This window comes from Amphiprion ocellaris, chromosome 7 (genome assembly GCF_022539595.1).
Source record: "Amphiprion ocellaris isolate individual 3 ecotype Okinawa chromosome 7, ASM2253959v1, whole genome shotgun sequence".
In the NCBI taxonomy this organism is placed as follows: domain Eukaryota; kingdom Metazoa; phylum Chordata; class Actinopteri; family Pomacentridae; genus Amphiprion; species Amphiprion ocellaris.
The window spans coordinates 17,999,635-18,022,854 of NC_072772.1; the positions used below are offsets into that span (position 1 = coordinate 17,999,635).

Sequence of the window (23,220 nt, forward strand, 5' to 3'; positions counted from 1 at the left end):
TGTGTGTGTGTGCACGCGCAGTGGAGAACTAATATCAGGCAGCCTACAACTGCTCCGTTCCTCCCCTCCCCCTCACCCCAGCCCTTCCATGGCTGAACTCAACAGATTAAACTATGCAATATCACCCTTACCAATTCACCCCTCCTCCTCCTCCTCCTCCTCATCCTCCCCTCTCCCCCCCACCCTCACCACCCCAATTCAATTTCTTCTCCACTCTCCTCTCTCTCTCTCTCTCTCTCTCACTCTAAGTCAAATGATTTGTCTTTTTTCGCTCTTCTTTCAGTCCGTGTGTGTGTGTGTGTGTGTGTGTGTGTGTCCACGTGCACGTTCACACATTTTTTTCTGTTCTTCTAAAGATTGCTAGGCTGCAGTGGTGTATATATCACATACAGCTATATATACACAGCTATATACACTCCAGTCCACCACATACATGCGCACTGATCGAGTAGCATGAAGCGATGTTGTCTGGCAAACACGGCTCGACACTAAACACACTAATGCTGTCCTATGTGAGTTAAAGAAAACAAGGTACACATATACCTTTGTGTTTGCGTTTGTGTGTGTGTGAGGCCAGTAAAGACAAAGAGGCCACACTTCTGGTTTGACAGTGACAGACAGACAGATGGACAGACAGTAGTGTGTGTGTGTGTGTGTGTGTGTGTGTGTCTGTCTGTCTATCTGTGCAGGAGTGGACGTCTGTCACACTACCAGCTGGAAAACGTCAGTTTCCTCGAATCGCTGTCACAGCACTGGGTTTGCCTGTGTGTGTATGCGTGTGTGTGTGTGTGTGTGTGCGTGTTTGTCTGTGTGTGTGTCTGTGTGTGTGTCTGCAACTGACTGTTTGCATATTTGAACATGACGACAGATCTGACAGAGAAAACCAGAGTGAGGAGGGTAGACACAGGCAGAGTCGTGCAACAGATCATGTCATTTCTGTCAGTGCTTTGTGTTACCTGCTGTATGTGATTTTAATGAAGAGTTGCGTGCCATTTCCTGCGTGTTTCTCCCTCATTGTCCACTGGGTGTGGTTATCTGAGAGTCCCTCCAAATCTGTGTACCGCAGGCCTCTCTGTGCATGCATGTGCCCCGTTCGCACGTGTTTACATCTACATATGTGCGTACATTTTGGTTCGTTCCAGACCTATTTATGCATGCTGAGTATTTGTGTTTGTGTGTGAATGTGTTCCGGGTCCTGGCATGTGTGTGGGTGTATATAGCCCATAGCTAGCTGCAGTGTGTATTGAGGGCAGTACATCAGGGTAAGGCAATCTGCCTCTGAACAGCTCCTTCAGGTGAGATTTATCACCACTGCACTTGGCCTCTTATTATGGCGATGGATTCCCTACCTCCGTATCTGGGTGTGCACGTGTGAATGCATGTGTGGCTGTCTGTGTGTTTTTCGTGGTCTACCCCACCACCACCTCAGTCAAACCCACCCAACCCCACCTCCCCACCCCAGTCTGCATCCTTATTAAAGTGCTGCAGAGGGAGGCAGCCATTGGTTTTTGTTGACTCCTCCCTCGACAACTCCTGATAGGAATCCACTGGACAGACACTGGGAATAATATAAATGGGGAATGACAAGAGAGGAGGAATAATGTTGAGAGGAGAGGAGAGGAGAGGAGAGGAGAGGAGAGGAGAGGAGAGGAGAGGAGAGGAGAGGAGAGGAGAGGAGAGGAGAGGAGACATTCAGGTTGATCTCTCCTCTCTGTTTCCTACCACACCTATTCTGTTTAGGCTTCAACTCAGAACCAAACAGAACCACAAATTCCAAATTTCCTGGCTGGATATCACGCAAGGTCCCAAAGCAGTGGAGCTGACTGACAGTCAGTTAGGTAGCACTGGAGAAATAGGTCATAGAGCTAAAAATACTTATCTATGTCTCTCTCTTTCTCTCTCTCTCTTTCTCTCAGTCTCTCTCTATCCCGTCTTCTTAAAAAAAAGACAAAGTAAAACAGATAGAAAGTCTAAATAAGGGGATGATGAAAGGAATAACTCAGAAAAAGAAATACCCTTAAAAACATCAGACCTCGGGCTCACTCCCGTACGAATGGAGAAAAAACTGGGAGCGAGAGAGGAAATGAGAGAGTGCAACAGTGTGTGTGCTTCCCCAGTCCCGGCGTGTGTGTGTGTGTGTGTGTGTGTGTGTGTGTGTGTGTGTGTGTGTGTGTGTGTGTGTGTGTGTGTGTGTGTGTGTGTGTGCTGCCATACACACTGGTGATACCGCACAAATGAGCGAGTGAGGGAATGAAAGGGAGAGATTGAAAGAGAAAGAAAGATCTAGAAATGGATGCTCAGGCTGTGGCTTCAGCCATCACACGGGGCTGTTTGCACACAGAGCCGGTTATTACATGGAACTCATTTAGCTGGGCTCAGTCAGGCAGGGCAGGAATAATATTATATAGGCCCTGCCACAACTGCTGCCAATACCACAGCACACGGTTATCTACATCTCCCCCTCTAACCGGCACAAAGGAGTAATATCGCTGAAATATATGCACTGCCATTCTCACAAAGTCTGCCACCTGTGCCTTTAAAGTAAATGTTGTAAAGTCAAATTCTACTGTTTAATCTAATTGCACTTTGTCCCCCATTTTATTGTTCTATTATTCCATCAGAATTAAATGAAAAACAATTTGGAAACACCTAACTCTTCTTCATAAATCTGAAGCATTATACAATTTGGTAACGGTCGACCGGGCTACAAACCCTCTCTGTCAGTAGATGGTCCAAATCTGCAGTAAATCCCTCGAAAGGAACTCTTAGGTATGAGCTATCCATCAATGTTTAAAGAGATCTGACAAAATGCACTGAAAATTTTACCCCATTATAGTTTATGCTGAATATTAAAATGGTGACATGCATTGATTCACAATGTAAAGAAGTATGGTGGGAGGGAGGTGGGGGGGCAGAGGGCTCAGATGGTTGGAGGCCAAAAAGAAGGAAAACTAGAAAAAAAAAGAGGGAGAGCACGACAGAAAGGAAATGGCTGAACAAAAGGGAGATGGTGAAAGGAGTGATGGATAGAGAAAGTGATGAAGGAGGAGGGAGGCAAAGTGGAAGACAGGGCAGCAGGGGTGAGAGGAGGACAGGGAGGAAACAAGCTGCAGAGAGAGAGAGAGATGGAGAGAGATGGAGAGAGATGGAGAGGGAAGCAGAGGAGAAGGAGAGATTAAATGAGTCTCTAATCCAGCAGAGAGATAGACGGGGAGGAGAGGGCTGGTGGGGAAATGCCCACTAGATTGAAGCTAGATGCTCTCTTCCACTGATTTGCCTTTTGCACACGGTTGAACCTTTCACCGTTTTTTCCAAACCGGCTCTCACTCTGCATTGAGGCCTCCTCATGCTTCTACTGGACGGTGGGCATCAACCGCTTACCCAGAATTTACATACTCTGAATTAATTGCAATTTATTGCTGAGATTCAAGAAGGTTTAAGGACATTTAGGGACACAACCGGCATTGTCTCCGGTGAACAGCCAGCCTTCCCATTAGGGGCCGACTTTAAACCAAATTTTGCGAGTTGTTTGGCCCATTTTACTGAATAGGCTTCTAATTTGTAAGCCTCTAATAGCAAGTTTGTTTGTAGACATGCTAATTACCAGGGCTTATTTAAAAGCCCATTGCAGTGTGGTAACTGGAACATAGTTAAACCCATACTGCGTAACGATGGCATTTATGCAGTTGGTGAGATGTTAAAGGCAGCTTTGATTGCTGTGGCCTTGTGTAATAAATACATTCAGCTTTATTTCTTCTCAGATGCTGTAGGGAAACAGCGGTCCAGCATCCCTGCCGGGTTGATGGTGGCTGGCAATTTGGTTGCTTTGTTTTGTGACTTCTTTTGTCTAACTTAAAGCACTTAAAAATCAATGTAAGACCACCATTTAAAATTGGGCAGTAGTTCATTAGTCTCTGGTTCTGAGCCTCTTCTTAACCATTTACTCCTTGGACTCTTCCCCCCTTCATATTCTGCTCTCTTTCTTGCACCACAACCTCCTCTGCCTCTCTGTCCTGGTATAAACTCCATGCAAATCAGTCAATTTAATCCCCTGACATGGTGTCACTGAGGGCCTCTGGGAGCAATCTGGCCACACTTTTGCTCTGCATGGATGAGCATCCCATGGAGGGAAAAGAGGGGGCAGAAGAGGAGAGGAGAAGAGGTTCCACATTACAGCCTCCATCCAGTCCACCTGTCCATTCCTGTCCCATCATGATGCAACAGGGACAAATCCCAGCTTATGAGAGCACAAACAAACCTCAAAATGATTCACCTTGTGCTCCATTCTGCTATTACTGAGGTCTGTGTTGGGTTAGAATACAAATGCATTTAACCAAAGCACCAAAAATGCCATCACAGTCAATCAGGCAGGTGCCCAATCAGGACCATTGCAATCCAGTTTCCTCTCTCCTGTGAAGTGCTCTTCAAAGCAGGCACGTACAGGGCAGCCGTTCATGGAAATTGCACGAAATGTCGCCTGTGTCTGCATCTCAGAGAAGCTGACAGACAGACAGACAGACAGACAGTATATATCCCATACCCCCTGCTCAGGTAGAAATCCTGCCCAGTATCCGATGTGCGCACCTGCTTTTTTGCTCACCGGTCTTGTGACTTTTCTTTGTTTCGAACTGCCTAAAAAGCTGGAGCGTCTGTGTGCTCCAGCACTCCTCGGTTGTAGGTTTTGTGTCGGTGCTTTTGTGTGTGTGTGTGTCTGTGTGCGTGAGCGTGTGGCTAGAACAGTGTAAGTACCCGCTGACAGACGCACATCAGCCACCTTTTTGGCCGGGAGCCGAGGCGGGCAGCAGGCGTCTGCATTCCGCTGAAACCAGTCTCCGAAAAAACAACACACACGCACACGCACACACAAAAAGGACCCCCCCTAAAAAAATCCCTGCACAAAGGGGATCATCGCAGAAGAAACTTCACAGGGAAACCACGGCTTTAACAAAAAAACATCCCCCCTTTTGGTGGAAATAAAGCTCCGCTGAGATGCAGCTACGTTAAATGCACAACGCCGGAATGCAATTTAGGTTTTCATTCTAGGCTTTATTCTAGGCGCAGTTCTCGGACTATTTACCTCCGCCTGGGGGCTACATTACGGAGAGGTCCGGCTGGAAAGGTACCGCTGCAGCCTAAAACCACCTCTACCTGTTTACTCTATCTCTGTCCAAAAAAAAAGAAAAAAAACGCGCACACAGGTACTGTAAAGCCATCTAAGCTGCCGTCCTCCCGGCCAGCGTGCCACTCCAGCCTGGCTTTGACCGTGATCTTGGCTGGCTACACTGGCAAGGGACATACCGGGTCACCCAAATCTACCTCCAGCATTCCTCCATATCCCTGCACACACGCTGCTGTTGGCTCAGGGAAATGATTATATGAATTTCATCGGAGCGCACAATGATCCCCTCCGTGCCAAAAGGAAAAACAGAAAGCTCCGTCAGCTTTAACTTTTCTTCAGGGATGCTCACCATCCCCTGACATTATCTCAGCCTCCGCTGTATGCATTGCATGTATATATACGTGTTGGCAATCCTGCTGAGGATTGAATTTAAGGGTCTTAAATTGCACTGACAGCATGCAGAAACACAAGAAAGCGCAAACACTCTGGAAACGTGTAGTACTTACGATTTGAGGGGGTTCTGTACCGCTGTGGCCATTTTGATATAGTATGATAGAATGCAACACTGCAGAGCCCGGTATTGTACATGTAATGTAGCAGCTATTTCAATTTCATTCATTCTCTGGGGCTGCGGCTGGAGCGAGCAGCCAATGGGAGGCGGGAGCGCTCTGTGACAGCTTTGGGGAAGTGTAGTTTTTTACGCATGTCAACATGAAACATGCCGAGGAGGAGCGTACTACAAGTACCAGCGGGGATAGCGGTTTAAGTGGACCACAGTCCCGCCTCGGACTTGTAAGGGTAAAGCCATCCCCCCCCATCCGAATTTATAGAAGAAGGGGAAAAAAACGTCTACAGTTATGTCAAGGTTGGGCTGCAGGACTGTCAGTCTGAGGATGGCAGCTTCCTCTGAGCATTGTCTGGATGGATGGGTGAGGTCTCTGTACACACCAGATCACACTGGTGGCTGCTGATAAATTAATATTAAAGATGATTAGAGGAAATCATTCAGAATATTTACTTTGAAGCATATGTACTTAGACAGAAATATGCATAAGGGTCCAAATTCAGGTCAGGTATCACCTTACTGAGGGATCAACTGTGCAGTTACGAAGAAAAAACACAAATGAATCCCATATACAGGTGTTAATTGTATTCTTTAGAGGAAAGTTTGGATAAGCTTACCTATTAGAAGTATCTGATCGCCTATAAAACAGGTTTATATAGTAATTTAGGTAAAATTAAGAGATATTGTTTCTGCATAATCATACATTAGTGGTGGCATGTTGATAGACCCATGGTTAATCTTATATTATCTATGCTAGGTAGTCCTGCACTGAGCAGCTTTAATTATTCATTAATCAGGGGTGATGGGTTGGGAGTAGGCCTATAATTGATTCTTTCAGACATTTGTCTCTCATGGTTGAGCCCAGAGAAAGGCTGGGACCCTCTCCAACCCCTTATCCGTCCTTTATTGCATCCTTCCCTGCTTGCTGATTTCCTTGCCTGTATCTTTGGCTGAATCTACCCCAGATGGCCCTTTTCATGTTACATAGGCTGCAGACAAATATGTCACAGGCTACCGAGGCTTATCTCAAGTGTTTCTTTGAACTGTGCCCAATGATAGCTACATCCAGTACACGTGTGAAGGAAGGAGGGAAAGAAGGAAGGAGAGAAAGGGAGGAAAAGTCTGATGGAGCTCAGCCAGAACTATTAGAGCAGCTATGCTGGAATTTCTTTCTCCTTGTCATGTTAGCAGCAGTGGCGCCGCTCTGAAGCCATTCAGTGACATGTGATATTTATAGATCTGTGCTAACAAATATTTAATGAACATTAGCAAGCAGCTCTAACATGGCAGCACTGCTCCAATAAAACACCCCCTGCCAGTTTAATGGAAACTTTGATTTCCTTTGTGTTGCTGTAATTATGAATTCATCATTGTTTTCAAATATGCATTATTTTTTAGCCTACTATTTGGACAGATATATGGATTTTAATTGAATTTTGTTTGTATAATCAATCTAAATCTAAACATGTAATCCACGCTACAAACGGACTAAACACATAGCTATTTCATTTATTTTTATTCTTTCTTATTTCTTGATGTCAGAAGTTTGTTGATTGGCAGGTTGTGTGCTGTGCTGCACTCTGACCACACGGTGATGCTGATGTACCGAACAAACGTACTCACGTTGCGTCTTACGTCACAGCCTGCGTGCTCCGTGGCTCCTCCTCCCGCAGCGTCATCGGTCCATGCGCTGTTGTTGTGATTGACGGACATGCAGGAGTCATGTTGAACTTTCGTTTTGCTTTTTGTCGCGACAAGTATGATTTAAGTAATTGAACGACGATGTCAGAAATACTGATGAAAGAAATGGAGAGTATATCTGTCGGTCCAGTGAAGCCTGAGGAACGAGCCAGCGGTGTCCGGAGCTTCCTGCTGGTGGATGAACAAGAAAACCTGCAGGTAAAGTTAGCTAACGCCAGCCGAGCTAATGGTTGCTAACAGTTAGCTGCTAGGCTAAGAAGGCGAAGACTCCCGATGAAGGCCATTAACTAGCTGTTGTCACTAATTGGCAGGGACAGTGCTGATGTGTGAGCTCAAGTAGCTTTCATAACACCAAACTAAACTGAGGTAATTGTTTTCACTGAACAAAGTAAGCTTGTGATAGAGTTCGCTCCTTCTCTCCGCAGTTTGCTAGTGCTTCATTACACAGCGTTACCTGAAGCGCTCATCACGCAAAGCATTTAGACAAGGTCTCGTTTACCAGTGTTTATAATTCCCCAAAGAAATGAAAAACATAAACTACATCTGAGGCAGGTAGAACAGCAAGTAGGCTTCTCATTGGGAAAGTCCCTGATGAGTCATACAGCACAGCTGACCCACAGGGAGGCACCCTCACACTGTATTGTTGTTACAGATGTACAAAGTACGAGTGATAATGATTATTTTAGACTAATCTGGCCTGTATGAACAACCAGTTTAGTCCTTCATGTTTGTCCTCAGGGAGATTGAGGCGTAGCAGCACATTATTACCTCAGCTTACATTTTTGAACTGTGAACAATCTCAAAGATAACCCACTTCTGTATTGTGTTGTGTCTCATAGGTCTCACATGATAAAATACCATGTTTGTTGTGTTTTGTGTGTCCTACAAACTTGGAAGTTACAAATTAAAGCTGTGAGCATATGAAGCCACTTAATATTGCCACTGCTCAAGCTCGACTCAACTAGATAGCTTTACAAGACCGTAAGAACTTTATCCGGTTAATAAGTGGAGTCTGGGAAAGCAATCTAAGAATTTGCATAATCCTCCTTCCCCGCCACCCACTGTTTTCAGGTGAGCTACTTAGAAAGACCAGCTTCTTCACAGTCTACCAAGTTCATTGTTTTTGTTTTATTTTCTTTCTTTAGTTGCTTCTGTTAATTCTAAAATGTTTCAGCCACAAGCAAAGCACACCAGATATTCTGCTGTTGGCTTCAAAATAATCTTCCTGCACTCCCAGCATCTGAGGATCTGAAAATCCAGTAGATAACTTTTAGTTTTAATGGCATTGTCCTCACATGAGAAGAAAAATCTTTCATGTTAAAGTTTTATTTGCCAAATATGTCTAGGACACAAGTCTGTGGAAATTGTCATGCTGAAAGACATTCAGACCGTTTGTATGTCACCTTTTGTGATTCCATGCCACCTAAACTCAACTGGGGATGGCCCTTTACATCAGTTTGCTTCTCTTTTGCTCTCTGTGCTTACATATGTTGTATTTTAACCCAGCCATATTCAAAATCAAGATAGTTTCTTTAATATATTTTTTTTGTTTGTCAGACAATCACATGCGTATGAAATACATTAAAATGCTTCATTTCTGGACTAAATGTGAATAACAAGAGCACTCAGTTCATTGTTTTGTTGTGTCTTAAGGCTCCTTGTCATCCAAGACTGTGTGGTGCACACAGATTCAATAATTGATTCAATTAAGTCATCAGGGTAGTCATTGCTGTAACAGTATCAGGTTGCAGCAGTCCAACAATCTTGTTCAGTACATAAATAGCTCTGTGCTTGGCGTTTCTCTCCTGTTCTCTAGGTCCACGATGAGACTGAGTTTGCGGAGAGACTCGGCTGTGCTGACGTCGCAGGTGTCAAGGTCCTCTCCATCTTTGGCAACACTGGCGATGGCAAGTCACACACCCTCAACCACATTCTGTTTGGTGGCGAGAGTGTGTTCTACACCTCCAAGTCCCCCAGCTCCTGTACAGTGGGAGTGTGGGCCGCTTACAACCCCTCTCTGAGCCTGGTCGCCCTGGATACAGAGGGCCTCCTGGGAGCTGCCGCCAATCAGAACCAGAGAATGCGGCTGCTGCTGAAGGTAATGCTAGTGGTTGCTGGTTTGTTTGGTTGGAATAATGTAGTAGTTGGATGTGCTGTTTAACTGTGGTTATGGCTAGGGGATTTTGTACTTGGAGGCAAGTTCGGGGTTATTACCATGCAGTCCCTTTTTAGGTCCAAAGTGGTGTTATAGCACCACCAGAGGAGCACACAGGTGTAAGAGGTTTGCACACTTTTGGAATTCCTGAGGTGTGTTCCAGTACTCATACTACCACACTATTGCAAGAAAAAGATTCAGTATGTCCCAATGTAAGATAGAAATACAATAATATATAGGCAAATGTTAAAGGCTAGATATATCAGGGTGTACATCAGATTATGCCAGCATGCTTTTTTGACCATTCAGACCCGCAATCCTGTGTGCAGCTTAAGAGCATCACATATGTCACGTTGTCTTGCGTGAGTATAAACAAACTTCAGCCACAGAGAGAGCACAAAAAATATGACAGCTCATTTCGCACTACAGATTGCAGTAGACAAATGAGCAAAATGATCAAAGCTTAAGATGCAATATTATGGCAAATTAGTATGTCTTACTTGTAAACTGTATGCAACAGTACATACTTGGTAAATGTAGCTGTAGTACATGCTGAAAGTTACAAGAAAGTGTATGATTTGGAATGCAGCCCTGGTTTTAACCACAGCGGAGTATTTAAGACAGCTTGATTGTTCCCTGTTAATATTGCTTGCCAGTAAAACAAACGAAGTGTGTAGAGAATAGGGGTGGTGGATTGGCCCAATTTCCCGATTCGATTACGATTATTGAAGTCCTGATTCGATTACCAAACGATTTTCGATTATTGCCGATTATCGATTCGATTTTTGATTATTGCCGATTATTGATCTTCAATTTAACGTCAGTCAGTTGCTGAATTATTTGACTTCTCTTTTGAGTAACACCTCACAGCACCTTCAGTATTGTAGTGTAATTGTAATATCCAAATTAATTTTTGCTTTACTTTGTTTTGAATGTAGTCTTTCACTGTTAAAAAATATCCACACTTGTGAATAAATGTCCAAATTCTATTTATTTATTCATTTTACTCTCCATATAACAAAGATGCAGATGCTTTGGAACTTTCTGTGGTCACAGATCAGCGTGTAATACCTTGGACCTTCATGGCAACTTAAATGGCAAAATGAAATAGGAAATACAATAAACTTTCTGTAGCTTATACGCTGTAATAGAAAAAACAGAACACAACACACTGCTGTGAGTAATCAAGTACTGAATCAGTGGTCTAGAACAACCAGATTTTTGCATGGTAACTTATATAGTAAAAATGAATGTAAAGTTAATTTCCTTTACACACATTTTACTGTAACCTTATAGCTATACTGTACACAGTTGTAAAAACAGAACACACTGTGAAAATTGAGTGATCAAATAATAGTTAACAATATTCATTGCTCTGGAACAACCAGATTCTTATGGAGGAAGACCAGCTGGTCCACATGTTGTGGAGTGAGCATACTCCGTTGTGCTGACACAATGTCCCCTGCAGTGGAGAACACTCTTTCGGCAGCAACGCTCGTTCCAGGGATACATAGGTATCGTTTGGCCAGCTTGGCTAGGCGAGGATACACAAGCTCGTTGGAGCTCCACCACTCAAGGGTAACATATCTTGGCTCCAGATTGTGGACTAAATAGTGGAAGCCCGTGTTTTCCACCACGCTGTATGGTCTCATATCCTTCGCGATGAAGTAGGATATACACTGTGATTTTCTTACCTCGCTCCGAGCCGGGTGCGAACTTAGCCACCTGGTGGAGAGTGCGCTGGCTTGGTGGGATGGCTGGCTTGGTGGGATGATAGACTTCGGATGCTCGTTCTCAGCCCTGGCTGCCTCCCCTGGATGGAAGCGCGACATGTGAGCTCTCATGTTGCTAGTATTGCCGCAGTACTTTAGCTTAGTGTGGCAAAGCTTGCAGACAACATAGGCTCTGTCGATATCTTGTGAGGACTTGCCATGAAAACCAAAATGTACCCACACGCTTGTTTTAAACCCAGATGGAGCTGGGTGGATTAGTTGGTTGTCGGATGTTGTGTTTTCTGTTTTCATTTTTCAGGCGTCGCACCCGTACCTCGCTCACCTCAGTTAGCACCCGACACACTTGCTCGCTGGCTCAGTTATACGTGTCTTGTTATGACAGACAGTTAATAGCGCACCGCCTTGTGGTTAAATCATATATGACAGCCAGTAACAGGAGGACTCGCCTTTGTATTACAATTTGAAAAATGTAATAATCGATTTTTTGGAAATTTAAAATCGTTTCATAATCGGCCATTTAATAATCGCGATTAATCGATTATCGATTTTTTCCACCACCCCTAGTAGAGAATGGGTTATAGTAATATTTTGTGCCTAACTAAATCCTATAACGTGTTCCTCATCACTTAGTGCTGTTGTTGTTGTTTTACATATTGTGTGTTCAGCGTCAGTTTAAGATGTGGCAGGATGTTTTCCAGCTCTAATCTAATAACCAAAGCCTTTGATGAGTGATAGGTTCCTTCAGTGTTCTGGTTTCCCATGTGTCCTGTTGCTGTAATAGAAGCCTGTCTAATTTCCATCCACTTTCATTCTCATCTTTCCCAGGTATTGGCGGTGTCTGATATAGTAGTCTATCGTACACGAGCGGAGCGCCTCCACAATGACATGTTCCACTTCCTGAGTAGTGCCTCAGGGGCCTACCTGAGGCACTTTACCCCAGAGCTGAGGGCCCTGTCAAGCCGGTGTGGTCTGGATGTGCCCCTCTCTTCTCTTGGGCCTGCTGTCATTGTCTTCCAGGAAACAACACACACTCAACTGCTGGGCCAAGGTAGGGGAAGGACATACAGTATTATTTTTTTGTCATTGTTTTTGCAGAATTTTCCCTTTTAGGGGGTTGAGTGTCTTGTTCTGTGGCTCCAGCTTTCCATTTAAATATTTTTTGTCTTTATTTTCTGTTGTAGATTCAAAGGTGCCCGGTCATGCTGACACGCTGCTCCAGAAGCGTTTTCATGACCTGAATTTGGGGACAGAGGCCTTCAGTTCGGTGCAGTACGTCGGCACTCAGACCATCACACCTCCTACAGACTACAGCAGACTGCTGGAGGCCGTCAGGCAGCAAGTGAAGAACACTCACACCCGCTCCCCCCGCCAGCCCGGCATCGTGTTTCACGCTCTGGAAGTAAGTGGTGATTGAGAGGTTGAGAGAGCTTTGAGAGAAAATGAAGAAGGAGCAAATCTTTGTCTCTCTTCAGCTTCCTTTCAGCTCTTATCTGGTCCATTGTCCACTTTTCCTCTTTCTGATACTTTTCTTTTTATGTTTAGGCTCTGAGTGAACGTTTTTGTGGAGAACTATCAGACGACAAGATGACGCTACATTCCTTCTTCCCTGACGAGTACTTCACCTGCTCCGCTGTCTGCCTCAGCTGCAAGTAAGTCGGTTACACGTGTTGGAGTTTCACGTAGGTTAAACTGAAATCCTGAAAGTAAGCCATTCCTTAGACATTAGAAAGTTAACTCTACTATACCTGCATAACAATGAAACTTAATTCATTCTTTACCTAATTTAGTGTTAAGTCTTTTTCTTAAATATCCTTTGTCTGTATTTTCTTCATAGACAATGAAAAAAATCCTTATATTATGTAAGGATTTATTGCAAATATACAGGAATATGGGGGATGTTTGTATCACACTTCCATTTTTATTACTGCAAACTGTAGAGTTCTCTTTCTCTGGATGCTTTATGAGCAATCCCTTGGTCCCGTCTCAAAGAATAGTGTCATTTATTCAGCCTTCAAGACGTGCAGACAGCCGCATGATCTAAAAGCATTTTACACTTGGTGTCTAACCTTATTTTACCTTCAGCTTAACTCTAAGAATTGTTAATAATTAATTCAATGTTTCTGTCTGTAAGCACAAAACCCAGATCTATTAGTTGTCTGTGGCTGAGTCACAGTGTTGGAATTTATTCATCTAAAGCAGAAATCTGGTGTTTTTCTTGCAGATATTAACTGTCTCCCCAGTGGGATACATAAAAGTTGATGTCTTTTCCATATTTTCTCAAACACAAAGCCCCCTCTGCTCCTATCCAATCTATTCGTATTTCTTCTTTATGAAATAAGACAGGAGTCTGAGTGGGAGGAATCATAACACTGCTTCTGAAGTGATTCTGCCCTGAATAAGTGGACTTCACACATAGTTACAAAATTTTCTACAAAACCTACCTTCTCATTGACTCTGTCTTGTTGGTGTGAATGTCCAGTATTCGCTGTAAAAATGGAATGAACCATCTGAGAGACAGGGTTCCCCATATGGCAGATGGACTGTGCCAGTATGCACACCAGTACAACAACAAGGTCCTCATCTGTAAGGTAAGACGGGATCCTATCAGCCAGTTTAGGTGAACATCTGTTGTTCCTCACTGCTAATTTTTCTCTTGTCCTTTTTTAAATTACTTTTTATATGCAGTTTTTTCTATATTTCCTATATTATTTTCTGTGTCTTGCATCTCCAGAGGTGCTATGAAGGAGGCAGAGAGGTGATCGTTGTACCAAAAACATCGGCTTCCACCGACAACCCATGGTTTGGACTGGCCAAGTATGCCTGGTCAGGGTAAGTAAATACACTCTATTGCCTTCCAGCCAATTCTCTCACATCCACTGTCCCCTTTTTCCTCTCATCTTCTCTCGCTCTCTCTCTCTCCGCCTTTCTTTCGATCTCGGGCAGGTATGTGTTGGAGTGTGCTAGCTGTGGCGTAATCTACCGCAGCAGACAGTACTGGATGGGAAACCAGGACCCTGAGAGCGGCGTAGTGCGATCTGAGGTCAAACACGTCTGGGAGGGAGTAAGTAGTCCAGCCTTTCTCTCTTTTTTTATCCTTTAGAGCTGTTTGCATGCATGTAGAACCTTAAAAGTTTAATATCTCTTATTATTTTTAAGACCTACATTCAGGATTTAGTTTGATAATGTGGCTTTTAACAAAAGGTAATGAAAAAATTAGTTGTAAGTTTTATGCTAAATATTGTTAGTGCCTGTAACAGAAGCTCTTAATCATGAAAATATTTTTTAGGTGTTGTTTCGATGATATTGGGTAGAACTCAGTTTATTAACTAATTTTTGAGGCATTGTAGTTTGAAAAAATGAAGTGTTGCGTTCCATTGTCTTTTGCATGAGTACTTTGTGAATGGTCATGTATAATATACACTTAACTTACTGGATTTTATTTAATTCCTCCCCCTTCTGTCAGTCTGACACCTTCCTGACCAACCACCAGAACGCTGCCCAGAGGGTCCTGGACGGGATGAACTACATGATTCAGTCAGTGTCAGAATATGGCACCGGCCCCACCAAAGCTGTCACTGCCTGGCTGACTGATCAGGTGGCACCTCCATACTGGAGACCCAACGCAGAGATCACTGTGAGTATGAGGAACCAAAGCTGACATACACCACAACCATAACTGAAGAAACTGGATTAAGTACAGAAAATACAAATTTACACATATTTGATTCTCTTCAACTAATTAACTCAGTGCAGACTACGGTAGTGATATCATGTCAGTCATTTTATACTACTTCATGTTTAATTTTTAATCGATTAGTCGTTAATAATTTATTTGATGAAAAATATATTAACTGATATTGTGGACATGCAGTCTGACTGTCAGAAAATGTATTTTAGATTAGCTTATTGCTTAATCAGATAGAGTTACAGGTGTGTTTGCTGACTGCCTGTAATGGTCTATAAAACACCTCCTTGCTGTCTAACTACACACTGTGGCAGTTGTGTTGATGAAATCTGCAGCAAAAAGTTGTGACAAGGGTTTCTGGTGGCTCTCCAGATTAGCTAGCTAGCAGAGACCCAAGCAAATGCTAAACTAGGGTTTCCAAACGCTAACACAAGCTGTGAGCTGGTGTCTCGCCTGCAAAGAGCAGCTGTAGCAGCTAACATTCAGGAGCAGCAGGACTCTGATTACTTGCTTCCCACAATATTCAAACTGAAGTGTATCAGCGGCACTCTGCTCTAACTATAAATACAATTTAGAAGTGGCAGTAAATGCCGACAGATTTCCCAGACCGATGAAGTTGCCTATAGGCCTAGACTGCTGGGGAACCTCTCTGGATGCACTGAGCCCTTCTCTAACTACCTATGTATTTACTATATATACCATTATTGCATTACATTCACTCTGTTTCTTTCTGTGTCCTTTCTCCGAGTGTCCCTGGTCCCAGAGCTGGATGCTGGATGCTTCAGATGTGTGGCTGTGTTTTATGGTCCTTGTGTCCCATCCCCCCACCTCTCTATCTCTACCCCTCTATCTGTATCCCTCTATCTCTACCTCTCTACCTCTTCTGTCCCTCTCAACCCGCCCGGCCAGCAGGCAGATGGGTCCCCCCACATTAGAGCCGGGTTCTGCTCGAGGTTTTTTTCCCTGTTAAAAGGGTGTTTTCCTTGCCACTGTCGCCTTTTGGCTTGCTCTGGGGGTCAGGCATATGGGTTCTGTAAAGCATCTCGAGACAATTTGACTGTAATTGGCGCTATATAAATAAAATTGAATTGAATTGAATTGACAGTATTTGTGGACATCTGCTCCAGCTCAGCAGCTGTTTCCAGCAGCTGGACTAAAGCTAACAAGTTACTTCATCATGTAAATCAGCTATGACGATTATTTTGATATAAAACCATGATGACTCAAGTCTGCTGTGAAGAGATTAATAATGTTACAGGTTTACTGTGGAAGACTTCAGCTTGTGTTAACTGCTGTTAACTTTATATGTTCTTCACATTCCTAATGTAGCTGAGATGATTTTGCAGCCAACTTTAAATGTAAATATTGGTGTTTGAAAACCATTTTATGAGCAGATGAAATACATGAACTGTATTTCATTCATTAAATGGTAAATTGTTTTAGTGGCCAGCTATGAGTTATGGAAATATTTTAAAATGTGCATTCCTAATCATCCTTCTCTCCCTCCTGCCCCTCAGTCCTGTCATGGATGTCAGAAGGTGTTTGAGGAGGCGGAAAGGAAGCATCACTGTCGATCATGTGGCGAGGGTTTCTGCCATCCCTGCTCCAGCCACAGGATGCCGGTGCCAGAGAGGGGCTGGGGCAGCGGTCCTGTCAGGGTGTGTAAAGCCTGCTACCGCCAGGGAGGACCTGCTGACACTAACAGCCAGGGTAAGACACATGCAGCCTGTCAGTAAGACTTGTGGGCAAGCAGTAACTCTAAAACTGGAACTGAAGTAGACAAATGTCCTTAAGCAACGTGTACTTGGCTTTTAATTCCGAGCCATCCATTTGATTGCATAAGTGTAGAACTTAGACAATATTTAGAACTATAGTTTAAACCACATTTACATTTTTTCTCTCTTTTTCCAGTGAGACACAGCATTAAGCAAGCAAGAAATTAAACTAATTACTAAACTAATATCTAAATATTTAATCCTCTGAGCCCTCAGACCCTGTAGTGTGATTCAAAGACATGTTTTCTTTGAATCAATCACCCAAACTGTACCATTTGTAATTGGAAGTAACTGTAAAAACTACAAAACATTATGTATTAAACTCATCTACAGTTCATAAAAGTGTAATCTGTGATCTACAGTTCCATCAGACAAATAAAACTTTTTTATATTTCATCAAAATCACTTTGTTTTATATGTTCATACAAAATTCACCAAAAGTGAACTGTTTGCAACATAGAAGCTATTCGTGACTCAGCTACAACCAACAGTCACATGACACAAATCCAGGGACTTTTCAGCTAAACTGAACTAAACTTCAGGCTGTGTTTACACTGTGCAGAGAGGAGACTGAAAGAGAGATTAGGAGGAAAATAAAACTATGAGCAGTAGAAGAAATGCAGTATGACTCTAAAACGGTGTACAGAGGAGCAAGTTGTTGGAAAATACAATCAACATAAGGAATTATCTTTCTAATGTGCAGACTAGTGTGCAATACATCTTCTTAGTAGAGGTTTTAAAAATATAAGTGAGCCTTGTCAAAAATCCTATCAAGAGTATAGGGATACTAATTTTCAAAAATATATTAAAACACCTTTTGGCAAAATGCTGTGTATTTTGATTATATTTATTTCAGTTTTTGTAATTAGGCAATTAAAGAAATTCAGCTTTCATTTAGTGTTATGATTTAAGGCATATCTTTGTTATAATTTTGTTGCACAATAAACATTTTTGAATTCTCTTTTGAGTAAAAATGTGAGGAGCCAAAAATGCTCAGAAACTGCTTGGAGTTCAGAAGGTTAATTATTAGAGGATGCAGACTGAACAGTGAAAGAGAACAATATTTTGCTGTCTTTGATGTTGATTGTGTCTAACAACTGCTGGCTTGTAATGTCATTATTGCTGCTTTTATGCCTTTATTCTTTTGTGTCTCACACCTACACACCTCTGTTCCTGTAGTGTGCAAAGTGGAGCCTCGAGGTTTAATCGCTCGCAGAGTGACGGAGGTGGCTCAGTCTACCCTGGACATGGTCACCACAGCTGTGGATTACCCTCTCTGTGAGTACATCTGCATTTTTATCGTTATACATTCGGCAGATGGTTGCAGCATCGCTGGGTCAAGTGGCACGTGACCATCTGGATGTAAGCTGAAGATGATTCTGCCAGTTTCATAGCACAATACTGATTTGGTCTGCTTATCATCCGACGCACTCACTGAATGAAATAGACTTTTTCAAAAGAAAAAAGTTATTTGTTTTCTTGAGTTAAGTCTTGCCAGCTACAGAACGTTTACATTATCCTGCTTCCTGTTGTGTAGATAGCATTTGTGTTGTAGCAAGCACTCAAATTGTGTTGATTTCAATAAATCCTTCGTTAGAAATACTCACCATTGAGGCTAACATGCCACTGGGTCACTTTCAGTTGATGGCTCACCTGCAAGGAATAAATGGCATAAATAAACACCCACCAGCAGCTGTTGTCCATCCATCTGAGACACAGTTTGGTTGTTTCAAGACTGAGTCCATAAATAATGATAAAGCTTGTGGACCAGTTAAATGAATCACACTAGCCCCAGTGTTCAGTATACAGCAAAACAGAGTACATCCATGTGCAATATCATTGAAATGTCAAATGATTATGGAAGATTTATCGTGGAAAGAAGGGTATTTGATCTTATCTATAATCAATATCTAAGTGGCTGAATATACAATGACACCAAAGCGATTACACCTGTTAGGTTGTAAAAGAAGCTGTGAATACCACCTTTGACCAGGGTTGTGTCTAATGCAACAACAGCTTTGTATGGTAAGGAATTGCTTGAAAATATAAGAAATCTTCAAATAGAGGCAGACACATAGCTGCAGTGGTGGTTAGAAGGTACAGAAGAACCTCACTACCAACAACTGGAGGGGCAGCAGCCATCCAAAAATAATTCCAGGCACAATTTGACATTCACTCAAGCTTGCACCGAAAAACAGATGAGTGACTTGGCACGTTGATTGTCTGAGGCAACTGGTGTTTCAGTGACAGATCAGACAGTGAGGAAGGTCCTGCATGAAGTCCGCCTCAATAGACGGTGTCCAAGAAGAAGAGCGTTGCTCAGAAAGTGGCACAAATCCGCAAGATTTAGCTTTGCCAAAAAAGCATGAAAAGAAGCCTGATCAGTATTGGCGGCTCATACTTTGGCCAGACGTGAACAAATTGTATTAGTTTGAATCAGATGTGACTGAATCCACAGCGAGAGTGGGAGTTATGATATGCAGCTGCATGAGTATGAAAGGTGCAGACGAGATGACTTCTATTGAAGGTATGATAAATGAAAGTTTGTTTACCAAAATATAGAATCAAAAGATGACTCAGAGTCTCAAGAAGCTTGGCAGGAGAGGAATTTGATATGGCAATCACACTGAAGTTTTTAGGGAAGAAAAAAGTAAAAATTGTGCTAAGACCAAGTATTTTTCCTAACTTGAATCCAATAGAACACCCATGGAGTATTTTATAGTGGAAAGTAGAGCAACCAAGGCCCTCCAGCAAAGAGCACTTGAAGAGGATCATGTTCAGATTGGCATTGACATTTAGCGATTGCACAATTGTGTACTCAGTTTTGTTCTATGCTGTTTATAATGTGCAGTCTCACCACTTGCTCGTGATCTATATTACTAATGTTCCAATAAAAGATATACATAATGTTAAACTAATTGTTTGCTGTTTTTCATCCGTCCCCCCTCAGGTTTTGTGAAGGACGTGGCTCGGCCAGACTACTGGGTGCCAGACCAGAACATCACTCAGTGCCACCAGTGCTCTAAAACCTTCACTCCAGTCATGTCCAAGCACCACTGCAGGGCCTGTGGGCAGGGAGTGTGTGGTCCCTGCTCCACACACAACAGACCTGTGCCCTCCCGTGGCTGGGACCACCCGGTCAGAGTGTGTGACAGCTGCCACGCCCGTACAGACGCCCTGTGACCTCCTCAAGCAGGAGAACTTTGCAAAGTGCACTCGGTCTTCCTCAGATGATTCAGAAAAACACTGTGAATCCTGGTACGGCTGCTCCAAGACGACACGGGGGATCAGCTCAACAGCACTAAACGGCAGAACTGGAACCAGCTTTGTTTTTGTGGGAAACGACAGGCTGCTTAAAATCACCACTATCCAGGCTAACGGTGCTGACCAAGGATCTGCTTCCCATCTCATCTGCTTCCTTTGACTGATTTTGTATCAGTTATGAGACAAGCGTGTATCATAGATCACCTTCACCACAGCCCCTCTTGACTAGTCAAACTGCTTTAAGACTAACTGGACAAATAGCCGGCTGGATACAATGTTTTTAACCGATTGCTTTTAAGAATTAAAACATTCAACTCCTTGCAGTTTATCATTTTAAGAGCAGAGCTTGAACTCAAAGCTGCACTCTTGTGTAGCCCACTCTTCCCTGCAGCAGGCTTCCCATTCTCACTTTAAACAAGGCAATGACAAGAAAAGGAGAAAAAGGGATGAACTGGGACGTGGAAGTAGGAAATTTTAGAGACTTTTACACTTATCTATTTCTTCACGTATCAAAGCCATTGCAGCCACTCATTTGGTCTTTTATTTGACTCTTTTTGCGCATCCTTCAGAAGAGATGACATTGAGCGAGCGACTTTTTTCCTCCTCACAATCTTCCTCTGAACTCTTACCTGCAGATCCTGGCAAAGACAAGTATGAAAATCATCTTTATGGAAAAATGGAACTTGTTCCTGCGTTACTCAGGGCAGAAAGAGAAGCAAGTTGGAGAAAACACAAGCTGTAGCAGTGTGTGCCTTCATGGGAATCTTAAAACCCATTTCTGTAGCCCCTTAGGTTTGTTTTGGGGATTCCTCAGTATGTGCAAGGACTAACGAGATTATTTGTGCCTATTTACAGAGCAATGCCATTTACAGCTTTGCTCCTCTAACTCCTACAGTTGTATCTGCAATATGATGAAATGAATAGGAGAATAAGATCTGTAGCTTAACTCATTTAGACATTCCACTGTATGGAAATATCTGTGTACCCGTGTAGACTGAGGCTATTTTAAGAAATGAAGCTCTCAGAGGAATGAATTACACTTGCGCTAGACTGGATCATTGAAGTGTGGTTATTTGAAAGACGCGTATATTAAATCACTTGGCAACATAAAGTACAAACTATATAAGAATTGTTGAAAAATTACACTTTCTGTCAAAGGGAGTTTCTCTGTGTAAAATCCAGGATGCTTTGTGCTGTTTGTTTGTTTTTGTCTAGAAATAACCACTTAAGTGTCCGAGAGGTTTTTCGGTCAAATCTAGTAACTGACAATCTTGATTTTGCTTTTCTTTAATAAATGAAGCTCATTTACAGAAGGAAGACAAAGAACGATATTGTGTCTGCGAGAGTTGTTTAAGAGCTTTCTTTCTGCCAGTTGAAGTTAGTTAGCATTGCTACCTCACAGCATGAGGGTTCTGGGGTTGAAACTGCAGGTCTGGTGGGGCCTTCCTGTGGGGGATTTGCATATCATCTCTGTGCCTGCGCCAGGGTAGGAGCCAAGGAGTGACTTTGGGCAGCCATGGCCACCTCATCCTCCAACACAACCACAGTGAAGCCTGTTAGAGCTACACACATACTGATAAAACTGGAGTTACATCCTACCCCTAGTATGATTTAAGCCAGAATATCAATTAAAATGCATATCTTGGAAAAGCTGTTTCAGTTTTTCTTTAAATAGTACTCGAACTAAGGAGATTTCTGAAACTACGCAACGCATCATTAAAACCTGAAGGATAGTGGGGAACCATTATCTTTGAGAAACAAATGTGGTTGGTCATGTGGTCTGATGAGTCCAGATTTACCCTGTTCCAAAGTGATGGGAGCATCAGGGTAAGAAGAGAGGTGGATGAAGTGATGCACTCATCATAGCTAGTTCCTACCAGCCTGTGGGGGTTAGAGTTATGATCTGGGGTTGGTCAGGTTCAGCAACGTTATGTTCCCAAAGAATGAGGTCAGCTAACTATCTGAATATACTGAATGACCAGGTCTTTCTATTAATGGAGTTTTTCTTCCCTGATGACATGAGCATATTCCAAGATGACGATGCCAGGATTCATGGGGCTCACATTGTGAATGAGCGGATCAGGGAGCATGAGACATCATTTTCACACATGGATTGTCCTCCACAGAGTCCAGACCTCAGCCCCACTGAGAATCTTTGGGATGTTCTGGAGAAGACTTTGTAGAATGGTCCGACTCTCCCATCATCAATATAAGATCTCAGTGAAAAATTAATCCAATGCTGGACAGAAATAAATGCTGTGACATTGCAGAAGCTTATCGAAACGATGCCACAGCGAATGAGTGCCATACTCAAAGCTAAAGGCAGTCCAACAAAATATTAGTGTGCTCCTTTTTTTGGGCTGGGCAGTGTATGTGAGTCCTTGTGGTGTATGTGTGCATGACAGTCATGCCTGCACAAGCAAATCATAAAAGTAAAAACTTAACTCTGGCCCACAAAGATTTGCCACAGAGTAAAAGGCACGTGAATGGTAGGTTAAATGGTGATTCTAGGTAGGTTGTCTGCCTGTGTTAGCTCTGTGATGGACTGGAGACCAGTCCAGGGTGAGCCTCCCCTTTCACCCAGTGTCTGCAGGATAATAGAGGATTAGATAGTGGATGTTTGGATGGAGGAACATTGTTGCACAAGTAACTAGATAATGCAGCAATAAGACCGAGGACCGTGTTATCACTCACCCTTGTACTCATTCACTGCTCTAAATGTTAGACAATTGTTTTTACTGTAAGTGGTCATTTCTGCATCTGTAAAATGTGACTGAAAGGTGGGATTGTTAGCTGACTTAAAGTAGAGAATACAGTAGCCCACTAAACATGGAGGGATTTCAGTTAAATAAAGAAATGTTTTATTTTAAACATAACAAACAATAGTAGATGTTCTTCATAATATTCTAGCAGCCAATGCTATAAAATAAACTCTCCAGTATGTTTGTTTTCAGTAGAAAAGGAAAAAAATGCTGCCCGTCTTCTAGTTCTCAAAGCTTTCACATCCTCTGCTCTATTTCTGTTGCATTTCTTGATCCTTGAACTCAGTTTATCCATTCAGGGTGACATTTAGCTTATTCTATTCAGAATGTGGTTAAACTCTAAATAGTTGTTTGTTTTGATTCTGTTCTGCCAGTATTCATAAAATATTTTCTTAGTTGTGTACATTAGTACACCAGCTGCTGTTGAAATGACTCAATCTCTGCTTTTTAAACCAAAGCTT

The 23,220-nt window shown here is 42.8% G+C and overlaps 2 protein-coding genes across 3 annotated transcripts in view; one reads left to right on the plus strand and one right to left on the minus strand.

The window, feature by feature from the left end:
* Positions 1-5,757, minus strand: part of dpf1 (double PHD fingers 1) — a 51,638-nt gene extending 45,881 nt beyond the window's left edge. The window contains exon 1 of one of the 2 annotated variants that reach the window (XR_004848109.2): positions 5,626-5,752. Coding sequence is in view for 1 of the 2 variants with exons in the window: in XM_023279163.3 (XP_023134931.1) it covers positions 5,626-5,738 (113 nt within the window). In the remaining variant the exon portion in view is untranslated. Of the gene's footprint in view, positions 1-5,625 lie in introns of both variants that reach the window. The other variant, XM_023279163.3, reaches the window with a different exon arrangement.
* Positions 5,758-7,365: 1,608 nt separating this feature from the next.
* On the plus strand, positions 7,366-21,323 carry si:ch211-11n16.2 (zinc finger FYVE domain-containing protein 1). The gene is made up of 12 exons (XM_023279153.3): positions 7,366-7,583; positions 9,202-9,483; positions 12,099-12,321; positions 12,455-12,672; positions 12,816-12,922; positions 13,753-13,861; positions 14,005-14,102; positions 14,217-14,334; positions 14,737-14,907; positions 16,476-16,668; positions 17,913-18,011; positions 19,684-21,323. The coding sequence occupies exons 1-12, from the start codon at positions 7,467-7,469 to the stop codon at positions 19,914-19,916; spliced, it is 1,968 nt and encodes a 655-aa protein (XP_023134921.1). The 5' UTR covers positions 7,366-7,466; the 3' UTR covers positions 19,917-21,323.
* The last annotated feature ends 1,897 nt before the right edge of the window (positions 21,324-23,220 follow it).